This window comes from Eschscholzia californica, unplaced genomic scaffold (genome assembly GCF_041429995.1).
Source record: "Eschscholzia californica isolate CP2 unplaced genomic scaffold, dmEscCali1.0.p SCAF_4, whole genome shotgun sequence".
NCBI classification, from domain to species: Eukaryota; Viridiplantae; Streptophyta; class Magnoliopsida; order Ranunculales; family Papaveraceae; genus Eschscholzia; species Eschscholzia californica.
In genome coordinates, this window is record NW_028238461.1 from 43,134,826 (window position 1) to 43,148,166 (window position 13,341).

General features: G+C 36.9%; 1 protein-coding gene across 2 annotated transcripts; it reads left to right on the forward strand.

The window, feature by feature from the left end:
* Positions 1-8,496: 8,496 nt before the first annotated feature.
* Positions 8,497-11,719, forward strand: LOC147544891 (putative RING-H2 finger protein ATL21A). Of its 2 annotated transcripts, none has more exons than XM_086672764.1 (2): positions 8,497-9,272; positions 11,102-11,719. In XM_086672764.1, the coding sequence occupies exons 1-2, from the start codon at positions 8,567-8,569 to the stop codon at positions 11,530-11,532; spliced, it is 1,137 nt and encodes a 378-aa protein (XP_086528890.1). In that variant the 5' UTR covers positions 8,497-8,566; the 3' UTR covers positions 11,533-11,719. The 2 variants fall into 2 exon arrangements, with proteins under 2 accessions (XP_086528890.1, XP_086528891.1); XM_086672765.1 differs by having other exon boundaries at positions 8,508-9,272; positions 11,108-11,719.
* The last annotated feature ends 1,622 nt before the right edge of the window (positions 11,720-13,341 follow it).

A 13,341-nucleotide genomic window follows, 5' to 3' on the forward strand; every position in this document is an offset into this window, starting at 1 on the left:
TTTACTTTGAAAACCCATTTGCATCCGATTGGTTTTGCTCCATCGGGCAAATCGATCAAGTTCCATACTTGATTTTCTGACATGGAATCCATTTCCGATCTCATGGCTTTTAGCCATTTTTCGGAGTCGGGGCTCGTCATAGCTTGGTTGTAGGTACTCGGCTCATTATCTTCTAACAGTAGGATATCTGTTTTCTGAGATAATTCCTGGAGCCTTTGAGATCTACGAGGGGCCTGAGCAACTTTTGGAGTGTTCTCAACTAGTTGAGATGTCTCCTGCGAATTTGATTCGACTTGAGCGGGAGGTACTCTCCCGACCTCATTTTCCTCTTCCATACTTTGTGTATAGATAGGAGCCGCTAAACCTCTTGATATTTCTATATCTGTGTTTATTTGTTGCTCATATCGAATTTCATCGATATCTACATTTCTCCCACTTGTCTGTTTGGAAAGGAATTCCTTTTCATGGAAGACACCATCTCGAGCAACAAACACTTTGTTCTCAGATTCGTGGTAGAAGTAGTAACCCCTTGTCTCTTTTGGATAGCCCACAAAGAGACATTTGTCTGATTTAGGTGCGAGTTTGTCTCCTTGTAAGCGTTTTACATAAACTTCGCATCCCCAGACTTTGAGAAAAGACAGCTTTGGAATCTTTCCAAACCATAACTCATATGGCGTCTTTTCTACAGCTTTTGACGGAGCTCGGTTAAGTGTGAAAGCAGCCGTTTCTAGAGCATACCCCCAGAACGTGTTTGGAAGATTTGCTAAGCTCATCATAGATCGAACCATGTCTAACAAGGTGCGATTTCTCCTTTCAGAAACACCATTCATCTGGGGTGTTCCTGGCGGAGTGAGTTGAGATACTATACCACAACTCCTAAGATGATCGTCAAATTCTTGACTCAAATATTCACCACCTCGATCGGATCGAATGGCTTTTATTTTCTTGCCAAGTTGATTCTCTACTTCGTTCTGAAATTGTTTGAACATGTCAAACGATTCGGACTTATGCCTCATCAAGTATATGTAACCATAACGAGTGAAGTCATCCGTGAACGTGATGAAGTAGCCATAGTTACCTCTCGCCGGAGTACTCATTGGTCCGCATACATCCGTATGTATGAGTTCCAAGGGTTCTTTGGCTCGGTCTCCTTTTCCTTTAAAAGAAGACCTCGTCATTTTACCCATTAAACATGATTCGCATGTGTCATATGATTCTAAATTATACGAACCTAGAAGTCCATGTTCATGGAGCTTCTTCATGCGTGTCATGTTAATGTGACCCAAACGACAATGCCAAAGGTAACTTGGATTTGAATCATCTGACCGTAGCCTATTGGTTTCTATGTTGAAGACTTCGTTCTCAATATTCGTAATATAGAGACCGTTGTATAGCTTAGCACTGGTATAAAACATTTCACCTTTGTATAAAGAACAACGCTGGTTTTTTATTAATAGGTGATATCCCTCTTTGTCTAATTCTGAGACTGAGATAATGTTTCTAGAAATAGAGGGTACATAATAGCAATTATGAAGTTCTAAAACTAGACCAGTTTCCAAAGGTAGACTGAAAGTTCCTACAGCTTTCGCAGCAATCGTTGCTCTATTTGCTACTCGTAGGACAAGCTCCCTTCCAGATAAATACTTGATTCCCTTAAGGCCCTGCACATCATAAATGATATGAGCACCACATCCGGTATCGAATACCCAGGATTGAGAATCAAATGTATTTGCTAAGTTAACTTCGATAACATAGATACCTTGGTCGGAATTGTGAGTTCCTTCCTTTTTCCTTTTGTTCTTCTGAATCAGTTGAAGTTCTTTCTTTGATTCAGACATTCCAATGCCTCTCCGGATTGCCTTAGAAGTTCCGTACTTCCTCAACCGTGATTTGTTTCGGGACATGTCCCTTAATCGACGGATGATTGTGTGCGCATCCATTTTCCTAAATCTCTTTTGAAGATTAGGCTCCATGGTTGCCAACATAAGGCAAGTTACTGAAATTGATTTCATCCGGATACTTTTGGCCTGCTTTTGTTCCTCAATCTTTGAGTTCGCAGTTATTCTTGGAATAGGGGTATCCAGTACGCTTTCTTTGTTTGTAGATTTGAGAACACTTCTCAATCTCTTTTCCCAATCAAGGAAGTTATCCATGTTCAATTTGTCCTCATCAAGGATTGAACATAGGTTGAAAAGATTGATTTTTGCCATAGTAAAACTACATGAAACAGAAAAAAGGATTTTGCTAAGTATTACATTCGATAATTTTTGCAAAAAGTCCTAAGTTTTTGCCACATTATTCAAGATAAAACGTGTCCCTAGATGAATAATGCGATTCCGAGATCCCATCTCTCAAGGATTAAGCGGACTAGGGCCCTGCCCTTAATTCCCATTGATTTAGGTGAGTGAATACTTTTACTGATCATACCATATGATTCTCGGTTGATGGATTACATGTTTAGTGTAAAATCCATCCTTTTGCCTCGAGTATCCAAGACTCTCTTGCTGATCTCGTTGAGTAGAACCATTTAGACATGTAGGCCTCTTCTATAGGCCTACCCGCAATGTCCCAAGGTAGAGGAGGTACTCTGCGAAGGCCGACCCACCTTCCTCGAACAAGGGCGCAAGGAGTGTCTTAATTTGGATAGGCACTGTACTCAAAATTACTTTTAGGGACTTTTACGCTAGTCTGGCGTTCGTTTTAGTGAACTAATTAGCCTAACTAACATCCACGACATAAAGCGTAAATAAGTAAGTAAATGCGCGCGAGAAAGTAAATCAAGCACATATGGATCCTAGAATGACCCCTAACCTAGAAGATCTAATCTCCTTTGGTTTGCTTCTTGTTTCGCCTTTTTAGTTCGTCTAGATCTCCGTCTTTGAACCTCCATTGATTTCTCCCACTCGCCTTTGAATTTCTTCCTTGAGTTTCATCAATGGACTCATAAACCCTAAACTCTAATTACAAGACTCAAACGATTCGCAGATCGTGTAAACTTGAAATTAAAATTATTACAAAACATGCACCCATCCGTGCTCAAAACAAGAATAAGAAATAAATTCTATGGCCATACTAGTTTCCGCATTCACATCACATGCAATCATATAATATATTTCAAGGCTAGCAATTATATATGCATGTATATCCGGGAGATACTTTTGTCGACATCCGTATGTCATGTACGCACCTTAAGTCTACATCAAAAGATTAGACTAATGGTGTGTCTTGGTTTGATTTTAAAATTTGATTTTAAAGAGAAATTCCGTTTGGGCCTTGAATGGCCCGGGTTAATTTCGGAAATATTTGGATTGGAATTTTGGGAGAAAATTTGGATAAAACTCCCACTCGAATAGTGGTCCCTTTTCGTGGTCCGAAAAGCCTTGAAAAGACCCGGGACAAGTCCTAGACAAGTCCCGGCCCAAGCCCACAAAAGGGCTTGGACAAGGTCCGGATATGGCACGGCCCATAGGGCCGGCATGTCCGAGCAGAGGCCAATAGGCCTGATCTCGTCCTGGCCGGAGCCAGGACGCTAGTCCAAGCACCAGACGCATCCTAGACGCATCTGGTGCTGGACCGGACCAGCACTAGGTGTCTCGGACTTAGTCCGAGACACCCAGGACCCCAGACGCGTCTCCAAGACGCGTCTGGTAGTAGCTATTGGACGCGTCTGGAAGACGCGTCCTGGTTAAGCTACTGGTCGCGTCTGGACGCGTCCTCAGACGCATCCAACAGTAATCTGGGACGCGTCTACCAGACGCGTCCTCCAGGCTACTGGTCCGGCCAGGAAGCTTCCTGGCCGGACCTATTGAGTTTCTAAAAAACTCAATAGTTTCCTTTTTTTTTTTTTGTTGCAATTTTAAATTGCTTTTTCCAAAATTTGAAACACTTCTAAAATATTTCAAATTCTTTTTAGAACTATTCTAAATTTCCAAATTTTGTTTTTTCACAAGTTTCCAAAAAACTTAAAACAACTCTTTTAATCAAACCAATTTGGATCAAAATTTTAGGTTTTGAAATTCTTTTCAAGAACAAATTTTGAAATCTTTTGACAAATACTTGAATCTTATTCAAAATTAATCAAAAATTTTGTGTTTTAAACACTTTTAAACACAATAATCTATCTAGAAAAGCATGGAATTGGTCCAAAACTTAGATAAGATAGGCTAATTGCAAGAGGCTCTGACGCCACTGTTGGGTTTTACACCCTTCTACTAGTGTTTATAGCGGAATTAAGACATCTAATTTCTACACTAGTATTCCCAGGATCACATGCATAAACCTATGATAATCATTAATTAAAACTAGAAAGATAAATACCTTCTCGAACCTTTCCAATTGCTTATGAGAAGATCAAGAGCTTCAAGTGTAGCTCCTCTACTTGGGACACGAGCAAACAATTTGATCTCCCACCTTGTTGTATAGCTAGCATACCAATGGTGGTTGAAAAGAAGAACTCCTTTCTTCTTGACTAGATAGATAGTTAATGGGAATTAGCTCACTTTCTCCTCTCTACTTGATGTGGTAGAGTAAGAAAGCTTAGAGAGAAATTCCACACCTTATTCTCTGCCCTAAGAGTGTTTATATAGAACCCTAATAAGAATCCACCTCCTTTTAGGTTTCCTAAAACACCCTTTAGAATAAGATTTAGGGAAATAGTCGAAAATAGCAACTATTGATATTTTCTCAATTCCCTAAGGAGGAGGTGCCCAAACACCACTAAAATTGGCAGATATAATTTTTATTATATCAGCAACTAACCCTCCAAAATTCAGCCCAATCCGAGTCCTAGAAGTACCCGAACCGGTCTAGGCCCAAAAACCCTGTTTTTGGCCTTTTTGTACTATCTTTGCCTAATTCCTTTTTAGGCCTATGAGATATGTTTATGGGACACTCCCATGATTATATCTCACTCCCACTAGTCATATCCTAGATCAATTTGTCACTCTTATGTGTAACCCGTTGTAGGATCCGATCGAAGTTAGCCGCGAATTACTTCGTAATTCGACGATCGTAGTTGGTCTCTAGCTACAACTCTACGATCCCTAAATCAATCGGACTTGATGATCTTCCACATCAATTGTCCTATCCGACAAATTGTTCGCATTGTCACCTTGGTCGAAGGACATCTCCTTCAACTCCTTCACTTACATGCGCGCACACATACACATGCGAAAATGAGACTTAGTTAAACTTCAAATTCTAACCTTAAAACTATTATGACTTCAAAAAATGGTTTGATTGGTAATACGATTAAAAAAAAATTGCAAATAAACTTTAAATAACAATTAAGTTGATATTCAGAAAAGGGGAACCTAGGGTTTTCGAATCCATCCATGTAATCAATTTTAAATATGAGGTATTTGCATTAGTTAATCAATTTTCTATTTTACTCGAGTCTTATAACATAAATGGTATAAAATCCGGAATATATCATCGTTTAAAAGCAATAAGAATTCAAAATATAGGAAATTCGATTTAAGAATTAATTAACTCACATATAAATCATATCGGTAAAATTAATTATTATGGACTTCATCTAAAACCCTAGATGGAAAAATTAGTTACTCATGGAAATTATGATCAAAATCAGAAAATAAAGTAAGAAGTAAAGAGGGGAGAAAACATAACTTTTTTTCTCGGTGGAAATGATTTCCTTCTGATTTTCCCGTTTATCCGCCAAACGCGCCTTAAGGGAAAACAATTTTCTCGTCTTCTCGGAATTAAATTCTCTGTGAGAAAATAGTTTTCTCGTCTTCTCCAATTCTCTTTCTCTCTCTAACTTTCTGTTTCTCTCTCTCTCTCTCTCTTTCTACTATAACTCTTCCTTTCTATCTAATATAAACAAATAGAGTGAAATTATCTTAATGAAATCAATCGAAAATGAGTTTATAACATGAACTTAATATAAATCTCTCTGTCTCTGTAAACTCTCTCTGTCTCTGTAAACTCTCTCTCTCTGTAAATTCTCTCTCTCTCTCTCTCTCACAAAGAAAGAGATTACAAGAAAAAGAAAATAAAACAAAAGAGTGCTGATGATGATCTCTTCTTTAAAATAAAAAAGAACAATATATTTTGTTTCTCTCTCTCTCTACAATTTTTCTCTCTCTCTCTGTAATCTCTCTCTCTCTCACTAAGAACAAAGATTACAAAAAGAAAAATAAAAAATATGAGTGATGTAAAAAAATCCGAGAATTAGATGATAAGCTCTCCCTGTCATTTTTTCCCTCCACCGTGATCTGATCTCCTTTGTTATATATAACCGAAAGGGTCAATTCGAATCTCCTCCAAAACCGACTCCTAAATTTCTCTTTATCCCTTCCTCCTTTCTGTTTAAATTTTGAGAAGATAAGGGAAGGAGAAGAGAACTTCAGGTACAATTGTGTACTGGCATTTAAATTCGGCTAAGCTAGGCCATAGTTACCAGAAACGGGATACGCTCCGGTACGAATACGGGGTACGCTAATTAGATGTTTCCGATTCGCTAGGGGGTATAATTATTCGCAAAAATTGATGCAATATATATATATATATATATATTTATATATATATATATATATTTATAAATATATATTTATAAATATATATATATATATTTATAAATATATATATATATATATTTATATATATATATATATATATATATTTATATATATATATATATATAACTTAAAACCGATGAAAGCAATATTCACACTTTGTAAACCCTAAATTTAGTAATAACTGCAGAACCTAAAGTTAAAGCAATATTCACCCTTTGTAAACCCTAAATATCATGTTTTCATCTTTTTTTCTTCTTGCAAATGGGTACGCCAGATTTAGCGATCTGATTCGCGTACCCACTCTAAAAGGGTACGATCGAACCAGATCGGAGTTCGCTCTCCAAATGACCGAATCTGGTAACTATGAGCTAGGCTGTAACAGAGAGTACCTGTATTGAGTAGAGAAGCTGTCGGATGGACTAATCAACGCGTGTGCATATCAGCTGCCGTTAGATCTTGGTAGGAGTACCGTATTAATGTGTAACACATTACACTGAATCGTGACCCCATAGAATTCCTAATACACACCCGCGTATGACAGAGAATAGCCCACGCAACCTTGTAGCCGTTTGATCTGTCCATCTTGTGCGCCGCGTGTCACTGAAAGGTCTATGTTGACCTCTAGTCAACAAATTTAGACCCAAACATTGACTAGCAATAATTCTTCCATCCGGATTCCGATTTGACTTCCGTCTTTGCCGTTGTACTCGTCTTGGACTCTACTTTCATCCGAGCATCAAAAATCAATAACAACTCACCGACTAACCTTATCACCAAAATGACCAAAATACCCCGAACATGTCTTTCTCCCGATTTTATCTGCTTTTCACACTGAACTCCGTAAAAGACACCTGGACAAAAGAAACACACAATTCATCAGAGTAACTGCTCGAATTAGACTAACTCGTCTTAGTTAAGAGATTCAGATAGGACATTTTCATGTCTAATCACATGCGCATGCTAGACTTTGGGCTTGGGAAATTTAAGATAAAATAAAACTCATTTGTTATCCGGAGTAACTTTATTTTACCTCATCCTTTGTTAACTGAAAATCGCACGATAAGCCATGATCCCATGATTTTCTCTAAATTTATTTCCAACGCTCCTATCTTCTCCTCCACGTTTCTAGTTGGTTACTTTTTTCTCTAGAGCTATATATTCTAGTCGAATTAACGAACACATAACGAAATTTATTCTTCTTCTAAGTGTTGAGCAAATTTTCTTCAACTCCAATGTTGTTTTCTTTCGCGCGAGAAGAAAACAGTAGCAGTGTAAATACTTCGGGAGTGACTGAAGAACAAAAATGACACCAAAGTTGTTTTGAAATGTGTTCCTAATTTTCTAATTTAAAGTTTTCCTATGATCCAATTCATACATTCCGAACAAAAAATCACCTCAAATAGACAGAGAATTTTTCTTCAGTTTGGGAGGAGCTTCATCTTAACCACATAATTATCGAAAGCGACAACAACAATTTGATTATGAATATTCGGGACAGAAACAAAGCAATCAACTGGCAATCCCTACACAACATAGAACAGATCAGGGCCCGCATAACCCATTTCGAGCAAATTCACTTTCAGTTCAGCCCGAGGACAACAAATGGCCTGGCAGACGCCCTAGCAAAGTGGGGAAGGAAACATAGGGTCAACAGAACGTGGCACTCTATGGACAACTTGAAGTGGGATCTTAATATGTAATTTGTGTTGGCTTCTTTTCAACAAAATAAAAAAAAAATATTTACTTTTTGCCGTTTGAAACAAGTTATCTTCTATTTATGTCTTTCCTTTTTTTCTTTCTCTATTACACATTTGATTTCCACATTTACGTCCATGTCAAGAACTGTTGACTAACAGTCAAGGGGCATGAAAATAATTTAGCAAATAATACATGGGTGTAAATGATAATACCCCAACTTTTAAGAAGACTAGCTAATTACTTTCTTCTTCTCAAGTTCAATTCAAATTAAAACCAAGAGTTCACCAGCCAACTCAAGATTACCACCTCTCTACTTTCTCTTTCTTAAGATGAAAATCTCTGAAACCCTCTTCTTCTCTTTCTCTCTGTACTTTTACTTCTTCTCCCTATCAAACATACCCACAACAAAAGCAATCTGTTCAAATTACATCTGTGGTGATAAAGAAGGTCCCCCTATCAAATTTCCTTTCAGAATATTAAGCTATGAGGGTAAAAATTGTGGTTATCCCGGTTTTGATTTATCCTGTTCCAAAAAAGGATTAACCATTCTCCGTTTACCCTTATCCCAGGATTATCTTATCCGGTACATAGATTATCTTGATCAGGTAATAGATATCTACGATGCGGATAATTGTATGCCCAAGCGTCTCTTGAATCTTAATCTTTCCGGTTCTCCATTTAAACCGGTTCATTCTATACCTTATACGTTTTTCAATTGTTCCTCCACCGACTTCGACTTAAGTGTATCCCGATTTGAAACGATAAAGTGTCTTAGTGGTTCTAATTATAAGGTTCTGGCTACTTCCTCTTCGGGTCCGTTTAGAAATTTCACCTCTAAATGTCAATTGATAAAGAAAGTATCGGTTCCAATATCACTCAGATATTTTGAATATGGGTTTGATTTTAACCTCGAAGGAGATATTCAGCTTATATGGAGTGCACCCGATTGTGGAGATTGTGCTTCAAATGGTGGGACTTGTGGGTTCAAGAATGGAACCAGTGGTGAAATAGGATGTTCTAATAATCCAGAAAGAGGTAAATTTCCAAACTACTTCTTGCAACTATTTCCACATAAGTACTTTGACATAGTATCCATTTTGCATCATACCCCACACATGATTTTTATAAGATGTTTTATTTTGTAAGAATTTACGATTTGATAAAATTAACGATTGTCATAATATCTTGAATGTTATACGTAGACGATTCAATCAGTCCAAATCTGCAAATTTGATTTCTGTATTTGACCTAGCACACATATAAGTAGATCTTATACATGTACCATTTTCAGTTGTGTTGCTACCTGAATACCACATTAGTTGAGAAAAATATTACATTGAGAGACTTCCATTAATGGGAGTGTTTCTTATCAACATTAGTTAAAGATGATATCACCATATAGTTGACCTAACTATATGCTTTATGTTTTATCATTAATAGATAGACAATTAGTAGTTGATCTAACTATATGCCCAAAATCTTAACCTTAAATCCTTATTAACACCCTAACCAAGAAGCATATTCCATTGAGTTATGGATAGGAAATAGAAAAATCAAAGGTGGTCTACAGATCGGATTTATTTTACACAAAAGGAATACATCAAAGATGTTCCAAAGTCAAGGTTGCTTTATTTTCCATGAATGTTAACTAGACTTCGACTATTCAGTACTTGACTCCACAACGTGTCTGCATGTGGACTTTATATTCTTCCTAGGGCATAGCCCGTGCCCAAAAGACGGGGCGAAATTTGTTGAACATTTTAAGTTGTTACATATTTTGTGGTAAATGTTTTTCGTATATGAGATTTTTATCTTGTTCTTGTCTTATTCTAATGAGTTCTAAAATAAAAACATTAAAACTAAAACTGAAACTAAAACTGAAACTCAAATTAAAACAAAAATCACATAAACATATAGAAGGGAGAATGTGTTAGAGATCTAAACATAAAAAATCGGATGAATTTGTGTATTATGTGAACAACAAAATTAAATACTGGATCAGACTCGAAATAGAAAAATCAAAGGTGGTCTCTAGGATCCGATTGATTTTACACGAAAGAAACAAATCAAAGATGCTCTAAGGTCAAAGGTTGCTTTATTTTCCATGAATGTTTAACTAGACTTTGACCATTGACTACTTGACTCCACATAATTGTTGCGTGTGGACTTTATAATCTCATGTCCAACGTGGCAAGTTTCGTTTCCAATAAATTAGGGTTGCTGCTTTATTTTCTTAAAACAAAAATATTGCTTAGAGCATCTCCAATGCAACAGTTAAACTCTAAAACTTAGAGTGACACATAAAATTTTTAGAATTTCTCTTAAAAAATCATCTCCAATCCAAAACTCAAAATGAATATCTAAAATGACGTGTCAAGATTTATAATAGAGATCCTTAAGAGGACACTCTAAATTTAGAGTGTCCTCTTGAATTTTTTTAAATGTCACATAAACAAATTGATTAATTTTATGGTTAAAATTTAAGCTTAAGAATTTCTCTTTAAGTATTGCATTGGAGAAGTTTTTCTAATGGAGTATCTCTAAATGATCAAGTAGGAAAGAGACATTTTAGAGATTCAGTTTTCACACTTGACAACTAAGATTTTTAGAGTTTTTGTGGAATGTTGCATTGGAGATGGTTTTACAGTAGAAAATAAGTAAAGTTTATTTGCTCAACATATAATTCTTTTCCCAAAACTATTATGTAGATGGTGGTAATATTTTGACATCTAAATATTGAATAGCTTTTCAACAAAAAAAAAAATTGAATAGCAAGTGTCATATTTTTTGTTGTGCCAATTATATTGTGTTTCCATTTGCACCTTCCATATTACACTATTGCAAGGCCATTAACTCTTGAGTAGTCACAGTACTACCAAGGTCGTCTGCCCGTTTGATAATCAGTCTTGGAATCGGAATACCTGTTATAGTATCTGTTATCGGACTTGCTTGCTATATATGTATCAAGCCCAAAGCTTCTAATGGTGATCGTGGTGAGTTTTTCTCGTCTCATACGCCCGAACATGCTGTTGTTACTGTCGGTCTCGACAAGTCGACTATAGAATCATATCCCAAAACGATACTCAACAGGAGTCTGCGTCTTCAAAATCCAGACGATAATTGTTGTTCAATATGTTTATCGGAGTATCAAGCCAAAGAAGAGTTGAGAACTATACCGGAATGTAAACATAGTTTTCATTCTAGGTGCATCGATGGGTGGCTTCTAGTGAATGCAACATGTCCTCTTTGTCGGGTTTCTCCATCGTCAATCCCTCATGTGGTTACTGTCACTTAGTTTCGCTACGATAGTTAATTTTGTATAATATCAAATATTGTTCTCTCTTTATGCCTTTATAGAGAGTTTTGAAAGTAATTTGACTAATTATTTTTCTATGAGGTTTGGGTTTCTACCAAGTATAATGAATGTATTGGTCAAATTCTTTAATATACTTACCACCTCTGAGACATGAAACGATTTTTACTATGACACTTTTGTTATTTCATTTTATCTCTAAATTGGCTGGCCGAGCAACTTATTTAAGTAAGAAATCGAGCATATATATTTGTAAAACTCATATGTTTGTCCTCATCTTTTCTAGATAGAGTTCATGATCAAGTTTACTATAAAAGGACAAGCAGTACATCTTCTTAAATCAAATAAGCAGTGATTTTGAATTACACATCCTTGGAGGGGCAATCTCGTCTTCTTGAACCCTATTCTCCACGGAGGACATGGGTAGAAAAAAGAGTAAGATAGGCAGTACTTCAAACGTTTGTTTTTTTATCAAGCTCAAGCAAGAATAAATGTGACGGAGGGGGAATATTGAAAATGTAGAGGCGATATTCGTATTTAGGATATGATCGATTTCAAGCTTTCAACCATTTATATATCAATATGGTTTTTTAGGAGAGAGAGAGTCTCGAGTGACGTCAGCATCAGATGTTTTTTTTTCCTTCTCTCCCTTCAATCGAGATCCCCAAATTGAAAAACTCTAATCTCCAATAGTTCCCACATTTCAATCCCTAAACTAGTTGATACTGATGAATCCGAACAAATCTACACAACAACAATACCTAAACCAATACTCAACCACCATCATAATTGTTTACTACCTGAATGCAAATCTCCTTTTCTCTCTCCTGCACGCGGTCGAGCTTTCCCAAGCCAAGAACGAAGAGGATTGGGCAAAAATCGAGTCGAAGCATCTTCTCAAGGCTGCATTAACACCACTCCCAACGAAAAGTAAGAACAATACGCAAAAGCTATTCAACATAATCAGATAAGTAATCCCCCCTCTCTCTGTGATCTGTTTGATTTCTCTCTCTCTCTCTCTATCTCTCTCTCCCGTCTCTCTATTCGTTTTTGGTCTTTCTATTTCTCTCTGTAGAATGTCATCGGTCACCACCGGAGTTAGCGAGTAGACGTCTCTGGTAAGTAGCTCTTCCCAACCCCCCTGCATGTCGAGCAATCATGATCCCTTGGATCTTTCCTCTCGTCCTCTTCACTCTCTGGTCACCTTCCTATTTAAACCATCTTTTACCATCCACATCTCACCCCAAATTTCACTGTTATCACACTGCTGTTTTAATGGACTCTCATTACACCCTCACAACCCACGACAAACTTACACTCAAATTCACCAAACCATCCTTTAACGAAGACCTACAACCAATCAACTCAGGATTCATAGTCAGATGGTGTAGTCCTTACAATGTAGGATTTTCTTTCATCAAAAGACTACTTTACCCACAATCTCGATTCTTTAGAGACTGTGATTATTATCCTCTTCAAGGCCCGATGACCACTTTCATTATCAAACTTAAAGGTCTCTTCATCCTCAATGCCTTAATTTTGTTCGTCCTTGGATTTTACGAGGTATGATGTTAGTGCGAAAGCAAGTGGAATTTCCTCTCTCACATAGGGTTGACGATCTGTTCTTTGAATCAATGTGGTGTACTCTCTATAAAGTACCTCATACACTACAAAATAAAGAGGATTTTGACACCATTTTTTATTGTATGGGGAAAATCATTCAAGTCAGACCTAGAAACTTTGGTCTAATTAACAACCAGGTAATTCGAGTCCACTTCTTTTATGATGTTT

Coding starts and splice junctions, on each gene's coding strand:
- LOC147544891 (XM_086672764.1), top strand. CDS start 8,567: ATGAAAATCTCTGAAACCCTCTTCTTCTCTTTCTCTCTGTACTTTTAC. Junction 9,273..11,101: donor TTCTAATAATCCAGAAAGAG/GTAAATTTCCAA, acceptor ACTCTTGAGTAG/TCACAGTACTACCAAGGTCG.